The 12,792-nt window shown below is 32.2% G+C and overlaps 3 protein-coding genes across 3 annotated transcripts in view; 2 read left to right on the forward strand and 1 right to left on the reverse strand.

The window, feature by feature from the left end:
* Positions 1-12,792, forward strand: part of LOC113403119 (dystrobrevin beta) — a 170,224-nt gene that overhangs the window by 128,889 nt on the left and 28,543 nt on the right. The gene's annotated exons all lie outside the window — the stretch shown is intronic.
* Positions 4,373-5,119, reverse strand: LOC113403156 (coiled-coil domain-containing protein 103). The gene is made up of 2 exons (XM_026643624.2): positions 4,893-5,119; positions 4,373-4,507 (listed from the first exon to the last, which is right to left on the reverse strand). Exons 1-2 carry the CDS (start codon positions 5,033-5,035, stop codon positions 4,396-4,398), a joined length of 255 nt encoding a protein of 84 aa, XP_026499409.2. The 5' UTR covers positions 5,036-5,119; the 3' UTR covers positions 4,373-4,395.
* On the forward strand, positions 8,005-12,791 carry LOC135194149 (uncharacterized). Its single transcript, XM_064219023.1, has 6 exons — positions 8,005-8,122; positions 9,607-9,800; positions 10,855-11,073; positions 11,656-11,814; positions 12,443-12,582; positions 12,693-12,791. The coding sequence occupies exons 1-6, from the start codon at positions 8,080-8,082 to the stop codon at positions 12,781-12,783; spliced, it is 846 nt and encodes a 281-aa protein (XP_064075093.1). The 5' UTR covers positions 8,005-8,079; the 3' UTR covers positions 12,784-12,791.

Genomic DNA, 12,792 nt, shown 5'->3' on the forward strand with positions numbered 1-12,792 from the left:
TAATATTCGTCTGTCTTTGATCACGTGACATATCTAATACTTGTTTCACTTCTGTACATTTCGATAGCTATGTTATTTGTCGTTCACGAATCTATTTCTGTCTCCTATAAGCTGTTCACGTATAATTATTACATAATACGATTCTAAAGCGTGGGAATGTTTTAATAGCAGCGGTCGACCGTATAAGCATTTACTTCTATAGAGATATACATCTCTATTTCTTGACTATAGTAGTATTTTCGAGATTAAAAGTAATATAACGTATGTTTTGTATTTATTTGTAAAGTAATTAAAACAGTTTTTCAATTAAATAGGTTTCAAGTCATCATCAACAATATACATAAATTATCAACAATCAATTTTCTCTTTTTATTTCTGATCAACAATATGGCCGCGTCCTACCCCCATTAGGAACGACCCCCTCGTTTGAGGATATTTCAATTATACGCCTTATGAAATAGTTGTCTCGGTAGATGTCGATTTCATGGATGCCCGCAATATTGGTGCGATGCGATAGGCGATCGGAATTCTCGTTTGACTTCGCACACATTAAAAGCGGAAGCGTTTTTACACCCTTAAAAATCTTCTGTAAATAATATTGTTAATTATATAGATATAAATAGCCCAAATAGTTATAAGACGACATGTAAGTAAAATTTCTAGGAGAGCATTGTTTCATCCTCAATATTAAAATGTTCAAATACACTACATACGTACTATTGTAGGTACTATTGTCGAAAGTTACCAACGATTTGAATCATGGACATTGAACTCATAGAAAACTCAGTTACTTGTGACAAAAATCACTGATTGAATAAACTTAATAAATTATTTTTACGTACTCTATTGCGAATGGCTATCGTATTCAATTAAATTTAATTATGATTAATAAATAAATCAAAATACTTGTACTGTAAATCTCTATATGTATTCGATTTTTTTGAGATTTGGAAATAAGTAGAATGGATGGGAATTTTTTTTCTATTCAATTAGCGCTAATATTCGTGCAATTTCGGATTTTCTAAATTTAAATAGTTTTAATTGCATTTCAAGCGTAGACGTACGAAATTTTATTAAAATGATCTATAAACATTTAAAAACGAAAACTTGAGCCGATTAAGTGCTTTGTTTTTATTGCTTGCCGCTACGGAAACCGCTCATCTAATCACCAAGGTACAATCCTAAAGTGCTTCACGCGCGTCGCGGTCGCGTCAAGAATGGCAGATATACCGAACGGAGCGTTTTTAAATTCCTCCCAAGGATCTTCATTGGAAGGACTTCATTTATTACATTTTTATACGCGTCTATTGCTTACCTGTTTTGGAGGACAATTTTTTTTTTAACGTTTCAAAAAATGCAAAGAAATTTATTGTTATATTATTAATACGTGTTATTATTATATATACATTTTAATATTTTGTCTCTTAAATACATTGTAAAAAAATATATAAATCCAAGTTATAGTATCAGTAATACCTTCTAATATTTAATCCTTAAAAATATCTGCATACTTAGGTATATAATATTGTACTTGCTCTTAAGTTAGAATAATATACAAAAAATATTTTTTTTAATGTTATTTTAGTGATTGAATTTGTGTATGTACTCTAGTTGTTAAGCCTTATTTAATACATATAATATAATCAATAACCATTTCTTTTGATAATCACAAGCATATAGCTGATAGCAGAAATATTGATTGTTTCATGTGATCATTGTATTAACTAAATATATATTAACTTATATTTAAAAAAAGTATAAAAAGTTGAATTATATGTGAATTTATTTTAAATAGCTCAATGTTTTTTTTAATAATTAAGCAAGTTCAAACATAATAATTGTTTCCACAGATAAATGAAAATAACGCAAGGCTTAAGATTCCTTAATTGCAAATTATATATCAAAAGCTTAATCTAGTCAGCTTTAACTATAGGTAATCTGTGGTAAATCCATTCTCATCTAACACTAATCTGTTCCCCAGCGAGCAACTAAGCTAATTACACAGCCATTAAAATTACCTCACCTGTTGATTACAGACACTAAATATCTATAACAAATTTATACCTACAACAACATAAATAAATATAATATTAATTTGAATAAAACAGTTACTTTATTTTGTTGTTAATAGATGGCGTTAATAGTTCTTTAAATAGTGCTATAATAAGTTATTATGTTATATTATTCATCATTCAAAATGACAATTGAGTTTCCTGGATCTATATTTTGTTTCATTTGTCATCTAACAGATATAGAACAGGAAAAAAATATTTAAGCGGCAACTCGACTATTTTTACATATCAATAAAAAAGTATTACACTGAACTAGTGTTATATTATAACAAAGATATATTACATAAACATAACATATATTAAAGATATATTAATCAATGACAAACTTGACAAATGACAAAACTATGTCAAATCAAAATTTTTGAATAATCATTACGTCTTACGCTGTTATATTTCTCCTTTACACATTTTTCGCAATTTATATCAATAAAGTTCATTGTTAATAATAACAAGGATTTTTTTCCAGGATTGTTTAAATTTTTGCGTTTTAATTTCAGCGTCACAACCAAATCTAAACACCATTCATTCGACCATATCATATTTATTGAAAAAAAAGTAACAGTTTTTGTAAAGTATGTATATTAATCAAGAAATATAAATTATTTATTATTAGTTAAGTTACAAAAATACGTTACTTCTTTAAATATTTGTAGAAAATGGGTAGAGACGTAAAATGTACTTTTGGGACTCGGATGGCGATAGATATTCATATGTTAAATGAGATGATATACAGAGAAGTGAAACACTTCCGTAACTATAAAATATACAGGCCCAATTTCGGATGTAAGTACATGACAGTTATCAATATACTTACACAAATTTTAAAATAACTGACACACTACGTACAGGTTAAACTGGAGGGCCTTTGCCAGTTCTTTTCGGTAGAAGCGGGTTTAGCTTCACGGTTAAATAATTTATACAATACAATACACAATACCTACTTGAATAAACTATGTTTGGATTTTGGATTTGATTATGAAATTTTGCATCGAAATTCCTTATGGAACGTAGATCATTAGACAGGATTTTTCAAAATTCATCTATATCCTATATATCACCCATTTGGGGGTGATATAGGATGACATTATTTATAAAAGTTCGTCGTTTTAGAAATATGGAATACGGTATTTAGTCTTCTGCTTAAGAGTACAAGACAGTTGTAATATCATTTTCGAAAATTCGTCTGATAACGTTCCAGTTCTTACAGGGTTAAATAATCGATTTTAACCCAGTTTAACTGTAGTACCGATTAAAAGATTTATAAGTAAATGAAATTCGGATGATAATACACATAATTTACAACGAAAGATATAACATGAAGGAGATTGAAAATGGATTCTTGGATTTCGGCTGATTAGCAAGAGTCTACACGATGAGAAAATTACTCAGCTTTTCATGACATTATATAACTATAATGATATATTTCCCTCCTCAGCAATTCCGGTAACTGGTAAATTTTATGCGGCCCATGACGAGTTAAAAGCAGAATCGAAGGAACAAACTGAGAAAGTTGATAACTACCATCATAACGTTGCTCAGACAAGGGCTAAGGGTCCGCATAGCAAGTACCCCTCGCCGGCCACCGAGAATCAAGTGTTCGTATATTGTGCATATCCTCCATTTTTAACCTACTATATATTTAGTCTGATGGATAACTTACACAGCTGAAGACAGTCATGATCTTGACCTCTCTTAAAAAAAATTGTATTTTTCCGTGCCTTCCAAAGCTAAATGTAGTCATTAACTAATCCATTTAAAAATCGAAATATATTTTACATAAGTATTTTTTTTTAAATAATTGTAAGCAGTAAATCTAAAAATTTTTTGGAATTTATTTTAGATATGGTTGGTACGATAAACCTCTAGTTCCAATGGATCGCAATGATCGACGATTCTATCATCCAAAGAGAGAAAGCTTACATACAAAGATAGAAATAATCATTCTCATGTCAAATCCTAAGAACAGAAATTAAATGATTTTGTAAAAACTTTAAAAAAAAGAAACCGCAGCATGAAGTAACATACACTGTCAACTAAGCCGTCTTTGAAATGATTGGATATTAGCAAGGTAGACATATTATGGCCATTGCTGATTGGTTGGTTGCTGTTGAAATTAATTACCGTTCGACCGCACCGATCAATCTCATTCGTGAAATATTCATCTGCATTTGGAACGGCACATCAAGATTAAATAGTGATATTAACCAAAATAATTACAACAGTATGTTTAATTGAAGATACGATTATCAAATTTTTAGGTTTATTTGTTGGATTTGTAATATAAAAACTATTGATCATTAATTATATTTTTATTAAATCACAATTATTCTTTTGAATCCGTGTCGTTGGTGGCGTATTGATTCCAACTCTTTTTAGCTTTTTTTGAGAAATCGCTTTTGTCCAGTGGCCGTAAATGAGCAGCGGCCACTCGATCCCTGAAAATGTGTTATAAAATGTATAAAACGTATATTATATATGATATAATAATTGGAACCTTAGAATGTAAGCGAAAAATAGCAATATAGAGTATGTCCTTGTCTGAGTTTCTTACCGGTTCTTCTCCGTAGCATCTGCATTCGAAACCGGTGGTAGCATCACTTAATATAGTTTGTTAAATGACGATTCAAAAGTACTTGTAAAAACCTACTTGTATAAAATATATTTTAATTTAGATTTTTGAGTATTCTTCATTCTGGTTTGAAGGCATAAAAGATGTCTATGGGCTGAGGTGAACACTCTGAATCAGGCCCATACTTGTCTGCCTACCTATTCTTAATAAAAACTGCTTCTACATCGTTACAAATTTAGTAATTGCCTTACGCAAATTCTTCATACGTCTTCGCTGTATGAATAGCGTCGCATTTGACATCGTTCACCCTCCAATAATGTCGATCCTTTTCCACGCTTTCCTTCAGCTGGTTCTCCATAGCTGCTATATCATCTTTACTAAGGGGTTTGTCCATTTTTATATAGTAATAAGCTGGTGTTTTAATGCTGGAAATGTAGCAATTGTATTGCTGTTGAATATTGTAAAGATTTAATAAACAACAGCGTTGCTATGGTAATTATTTATAAACGTCAAGTAAGAAATTATGTCGCATATTCAGAAATAGATTAACACGAAAAAAATGTATTTGAAAAACCCGGGAGTATCTTATATGCATACCAATTAAAGTTGGTATGCTGCAACGCCATCTAGTGGCGAGTTTTAACAAGTATGACAGTTCCGCCTAATGCATTAATACCTTGTAGCGTACTACGTACATTAAAAAAAAAAGCCCGCGATCGCCTGTCAAAGCGGCTTGGGTTTACTTTTTGGCGCGAAGTTAGGGTGCTTCGGACATGCTATTTTTGATTCATAGTAAGTAGTTTTAGTTGATTTTTACTAAATTTTTTTGAATCATTAAAAGTATTATTGTAATTATTGATTGTTATTATAACATCAAATAGTTTATTCTTTAATCTTTCGTGACGTACAGGGAACCTGTCATAGGCCTAAGGCAGCTATAGTCTGCCTTTGTTTATATTCCTAAATCATTTGACCAACATATCTCTATAAATTTCGCATTAGTACTGTTAAGCTATTATTTACTAAAACTGTCGTTCTCACGATCTATCAACGCAGCGTATACAGTTACTCTCGGCTATTATTTAAACTGTGAATAGGTATTTATTATTTTATATATTTACACTGCTTAATAATTTAAAATAATTATAAGTGAAATCGATTCCAATATTTCCTAATAAGTTATAGTACCTATTATAAGTATCATACCAATGTTAATTGCTGTTAGATACTTGTTTCATTTACGTAAATTAAACATGTTATGATGCCGAGATGGCCCAGTGGTTAGAACGCGTGCATCTTAACCGATGATTTCGGGTTCAAACCCAGGCAGGCACCACTGAATTTACAAGTGCTTAATTTGTTTATAATTCATCTCGGGCTCGGCGGTGAAGGAAAACATCGTGAGGAAACCTGCATGTGTCTAATTTCAACGAAATTCTGCCACGTGTATTCCACCAATCCGCATTGGAGCAGCGTGGTGGAATATGCTCCATACCTTCTCCTCAACGGGAGAGGAGGCCTTAGCCCAGCAGTGGGAAATTTACAGGCTGATTATGTTATGTATGTAAACATGTTAAGGTAAGATTTTAGATGTAAAGAAAATACAATACGAAGATATTCAGTTGTAAGATTTGGTGTTTTAATTGATCTCTTGTTCATGTTTGGAGGAAAACTTGCGCATACATCAGCACACACACCACACGTGACTCCTACTCGGTGGTAGGGCTTTGTGCAAACCCGTCTGGATAGGTACCACCCACTCATCAGATATTCTGCTGCTAAGCAGCAATACTTTGTATTGTTGTATTCCAGTTTGAAGTGTGAGTGAGTCAGTGTAACTACAGGCATAAGGGACATAACCTCTTAGTTCCTAAGGTTGGTAACGCATTGGCGAAGTAAGGGATGGTTAATATTTCTAACAGCGCCAATGTCTATGGGCGGTGGTGACCACTTAACATAAGGCGCCCGTCCACCTACTTATTTAAAAGTACGTTTTAGTACACTAAATGAATCACTAATCAAATCACATAGACAACCCAATCTTTTAAAAACAATTAATATCGTGAAAATTTTGATCTCAATGTTTGGAAGTACAAATTTGCGTTCAACCTAGTTTTTTTTTAAAGCAAAGCACGAAAATGTAATTAAAAACGAAATATAAATAAAAGAGCCGTTTGGCGCGCTAATTAACCTCTTATCATTAGTTAGACAAAGTCAAAGTCAAAACTTAAATACACAAGCGTTACATCTCCTTTTTGATTTAATCTATCAATGCAAGTCTTCAAAAGAAACTCAGTGACATTTATTTTTCGAACAAAATTTCGTTTCGTGCCGTGCTTGTACAGACACACAAAATTAATATGTATGTTAAATATATCAGATGACCAATTAATTTATCATCTTTTTATGTTATAATTAAGTAAACTGATACTATTATATACCCGTTAAACCTTTGAAACAAAACACCGGTCCAAATCATAAAAAAAATACTTTGAAGTTTACGTACGTGTATACGTATTAATTTCAATAATCTTTGTAATATAAAATATTTTATCAAAAAATAATTAAAAATATACCTTTATAAAAATTAATATAATATATTAGATACGTAGGTTAAAATTACTTGGAACCGCTGAATTACAAAAGTACATAATCACCAAGAGTTTATCAAGTTCTGAGCGATGTTGACTAAACTCTTATAAACTATTGCTACGTATAACGCAGCTCCTTGATACGTATCGCTCCAATCATATTTATTAGAAAAAAATTGTGTCATTATTTAAAAAAATAACGGATGTACTTATAAATGTCGATTAACAGGGATTTTTTTTTATGGTATGGTTGACGGACGAGCAAATGGGCCACCTGATGGTGAGTGGTTACCACCGCCCATAGACAATGGCGCTGTAAGAAATATTAACCATTCCTTACATCGCTAATGCGCCACCAACCTTGTGAACTAAGATGTTATGTTCCTTGTGCCTGTAGTAACACTGGCTCACTCACCCTTCAAACCGGTACTCAACAATACTGAGTACTGCTGTTTGTTGGTAGACAAACAAAGCCCTATCACTAGTTAAATACTGACATATCATTCCTTCATAAATGATTTCACATTCGAAAGAAGAATACAGGATTATTTATCTAAATAACATTTATAAGTAAAGCCGTTGAATATTATTTTGTAATTATAATAGATAAAACGGCATACAACAAAATGTGCATTGATTTGTCTCTTAGTGCTGACAGCTTGAACTGTAATGTAGTTCCTAACACATAAAAAATATAACTATTTAAGAATATTTTTTCTATTGGCACACGTAATACAAGTAGTCAAAGGTGCTAGATTTATTGTAACCATGTTATACCGCAAAGCGTGCCTCCTTTGATTCGCCACGGATTTCCACAAGACCGGCTAATGCTAACATCTCTACAGCTATGAAATTCAAATGCATTATGACCAGAGACAAAATATATACATGTGAGTTATTATTTATAGTTAGTTTATTAATATAATTTCAATCATAATTATTCGTGCATGTTCCCAATGAGAATTAGAAAAATAGTAGGTTCAAGTAATGTTATCTCGATATCCATAATGGCGCACGTTTTTATCTTCCTGGGTGAAGATCTCCACTAACGAACTAATATCCTAACGTGCAGGGCTGCGTCCACATGCCAGTGTAGATTTCTTAGAGGCCCCGCATCCGCTGGTTGCGCTTGCCATAATAAAAAAATAGGAAATAAAGTTTTAAAAGTCATTGTTAATGATATTGTTAAAGATAAATATTTCTCTTATTTGAAAATGATGATGGCATATCTTCGTAATATAGAAAAAATATCCTTATTACGAATAAAATTGATAAATACATGATATGGTTAATCCGGTCCTGCTAATGTCATCATCCTCCTACCCTTATCCGAATTTTATTTGAGGTCGGTGCAGCATGTCTTCCATATTTCTCTGCCTGACGTTATCTTACAAGTAACATTCTTTTTAGCCATATCGTCTTTCACAATCCTGCTAATGTGTAATAACTCTGGCTCACTTACTTACTCACTTACTTCTACCGTAATACAACAATAATAAATATTGCTGTTTGACGGTGGAATATCTCAAGAGGGTCTGGCAGCCCTTTGTTAGTATTGACTCAATTTCTTAGAATGTAAATTTTTCTATTATTATTATTGTTATTTTACTACAATAAGCACGTAATGAAATTCTCTGTTACTTGAATAAAGCCATAATAAAATCATTGTATAATTTTCATATCTGCTATTCGATAAAATCTCTGCCACGATATGGACATGAAATACCGACATAGTCATAGTCCTCGTACTAGTTTCACATTGTACGATAGCGTGTGAACAAGGTGTCCTAATTACATTATTTCAAGTGTGTGCGGAAATATAAGATTGTGTTTTAGTTTTTTAATATGAATGTACGTTACTATGTGATCAGTTACATTAGTAGTGTAGTTTTCTTAATGTTCGCTACCTAGCCTCCCACTCAAAAAATGATTTATTGACCACTAGGGGGTTTAGCTTTAGAAACGTTGCCCTATCGGAGCTGGTAGTGCTGGCGTTAGGAAGATGGCGCGATTGTTCGAGGACCTACGGCACCAAATTTGAGAGGACGCCGAGGTTAGGAGTCTCATGCCTCCCGTCCTACATACGTCAATACTCTACGCAAACCTTTAGTCCTCAACCAAACTGCAATTACGCTCGAAAGGTCTTTCCATGTTTTCTAAGAGCCGTCTTTAACCTTCCCAGGCCGACTATAAAAGGGCGTCGAATGTCAAATGTCCAGCCCGGAGCTCCTATATGGTTAAAGCCGGCCCTGGTAGCTGGTACTGTTCGGAATTAACTTTAAAATTAAATTTATCTCAATTTAAAACGTTGCAAATGAGCTACAAGTGAATATAAGTTTTATCATCTTAAGAATAATATAAAATGGTTTAACAGATCTGCTGATTATCTATTTTGAATTGAGACGTGGATATTGTTTCACCAACTATCAATTATTTCAAGGCTTCGACGTCGGTATTTATGATAGCACGGCTACAACAGACACAACAACGACAAATCGACAAAATGTTACGGAAATAAAATCCAGTCCAATTTTAAGTACAAGCTCGTTAAGTTTAACTACAAGTACAGTAAGTTATTGGATAATTGTGTGTATCGCATCTCATTATTTCAAATCTGTCACATGACATTCAACAATTTTTTTTTTAATTGCCTTTTTGGCACAACAAAAAGCCAAAAAAACATTTATTTCATGTCATTATTCATATTAAAAAAATCAAGAACTAATCCAGCGTATATATCAACTTCGATATATTCTCTTAAAAGTTAATCTGTCGTTTACCTCTTCAGGCTTAAACCGCTGTACCGATTATCTCCACAGACATACTCGTATTATCCGTGCCTTTAGTGTAGATATCTTTCATTTGTATTTTTTTATGTGCCTAATATTACATATTATTAAATAAGTGCTTAATATTAGTGAAAATACCAGTGCAAGATGAAGAGAAGTCGATCCTATTTACTTAGTGGCAAGTCAGTCACCTCAACACGATTCACTAAGCACTTGTCGATCACTAACCGTGTAAACAGCAAATGCTTAGTGACAAATTGAAACGGCAACACACAGCGCGCTATAAAGTATTCCTGATCGGATAAACGATCACTTACCAAGTGTCACTAGGCAGATTAGCACTAACGACATACACCAAGCTCGTATAAAACGTAGCATGTTGATGAATATTTGTCCGAACACGACAATGCGTAAACTCTAGGAGCTATTGATTATATTTGCGTCATTTGCACGACTATGACAAAGAACGCAAATAGCGAATACATTTTTCTATCCGTTTTTATTTTTACGTCTGAGGAGTCAATTAAGTTGCATTGCACCACGTTTGCGTTCATTACTTTGTGGAATAATGTTTCTAAATATTTGCTTAGACTTCGAATCATGTGTCACACACAAAGGCCGCGTGCGTGTGTCTAATATATGCGAACTCGCTTAACCAAATGCATGATAACTTTAGAGCATCATATATTTGCAGTGATCTAAACAAAGAATCGAAAAAAAACAGCTTTACCAACAATAGTGGTTTAATCTAGATTAATCTGGTTATATCTGCTTTTAAATGTAGCCAGTGAAAGTTCAACCTGCTTAAAAAATATTTTTATATTTATTTTTAGAGCGCACCAACTACATTAAAGTATTTACATACCACCAAGTCTGATAACAAAAAGAAACATATTTCGAATAAAACCTGCTTCGAAGAACAGCCTTCAAACATTGGTTCCTATGAAGTGCCAACGCAGAGAGATATTATCCTTTTTACCAAAGATCTCATACTGAACTTGTTCGAAACATATAAAAGAGATGCTATGTCACTTCTGCGAGACATTAAAGAGGTAATTGCGGAAATTATACAGTTGATTGAACTCGTGAGCGTTAATAGACTAAATATAATTTATTTAAATGTAACAATAACTATTAACTAGATTATCCGTTATTATTATCGGTTGGAGTGTCTAGGCTGAAAAATCTAAGGTCCTGGTTTAAAAACAGGACGAAGCCATAAAAAAGTATTTTAGGATCATGAAATTCTTAGTAACAAGCCGGAGTTAGACATTAGACATTGTTATGCAAACGAATCAAAGACAAAAAAACTGTTAGGCATTAAAAACAATTTTATACTATTTCTGTGGTTTGGTGGTCAAAAATGATTAACATTACTTTTGTTTAATCGGAATAGAAATAATGAATTGATCCATATAATATGTGCCTTTGTGCTTTATATTTTGGGTATTTGTAACATTAAGTCATGTCGTTTAAGCACTTTATTATTATACTATTCATTAAATAATAATTAAAAATAAGTTCATTATTTTGGAAATTCATTGGCTTCATTTTCAATCATTCAGATATAAATTTCATTCATTCAGAAGGTAAAGTTTACATTTTACTCTAGAATATATCTCGTTTTCTCACAGGTAACCAAAGGAACGACATCGATAGAGAAAAATTGTAAATACAACAAAACAGCTTACAAGCAATGTGTTAAACTTGTTAGTGTGCAAAGTGAAATAATCACTAAGAGCCTCGTCACATCGCTCGAAATGAAAACAGTTGACATAGAAGATCTTACAGAGGTAAAAACACTAGAGGCCATGAAACACTTAATTAATTTATTTTTGCATTGTTTATTTTGTACAAATTCTAATATATAAAATGTTTACATTTAAAAACATATAATTTAATACTGATATGAGATTCTCGTAAATATCGTATCTGGCGATTAATCTGATATTAAAAAACCTGGGTTTCCTTTGAACGGACTTTAAAAATCGCTGATCTCGAGGCCTGACATTTATTTTTAAACTAGTCCAGGTTCTCACGGTAGCACTAGACTAAAGTAGATAGACAGATACAGTAGTGTACAGAAATGTTTGATATATAATTTTCAACCCTACACTATTTTATATTACTTTATCAATTTAAGCAGCACATGCCTTGGCTCTCGAGAGACATGAGTTTTCAGAAACATAGCTATTTTACCAATAATTATTAATTTTGTACCTAAGCCTCGTAAATAAATCTACCTAATGCAGAAAAAAAATAAAAAATCTTAATAAGCACATACATACAGTCAGCGTGGCAGTACATTTTCTATGTAGTATTAAAGTTATATACTTAAAATATAAAATTAAATTGAGCCAATGGATTAAATATATCAAAATCTTAAACTATATTTTCAAACCTGAAATGTTTATTTTTTAGAACACTATATGCAATTTGTCTGAAATGAAGAAAGATCCAATACCGTTGATTAAACTGCTGGCACAAGAGACGACAATGTTAAAATTCGCTCTTCCAGGATTTTTGAGACTCTTAAACACATGTTCTACACATTGTGACAAGTATGATATGTATTTTCTTTAATCATAATCCTCCTTCTCCTTCGTAAATATTCATTTTAAAAATGTGATTAAATGTCCTTATATGTACCTAATACATTTATTCCGCTTAGATCTCAACGCACGGTGAATACAAAAAAACCGTTACGCCGTATGACGGATCAAGATCTCGTGGTAAAGTATTTTTTAACAAAAAAAGAATAATATTCAACT

The sequence above is a fragment of the Vanessa tameamea genome, chromosome 25, assembly GCF_037043105.1.
Source record: "Vanessa tameamea isolate UH-Manoa-2023 chromosome 25, ilVanTame1 primary haplotype, whole genome shotgun sequence".
In the NCBI taxonomy this organism is placed as follows: domain Eukaryota; kingdom Metazoa; phylum Arthropoda; class Insecta; order Lepidoptera; family Nymphalidae; genus Vanessa; species Vanessa tameamea.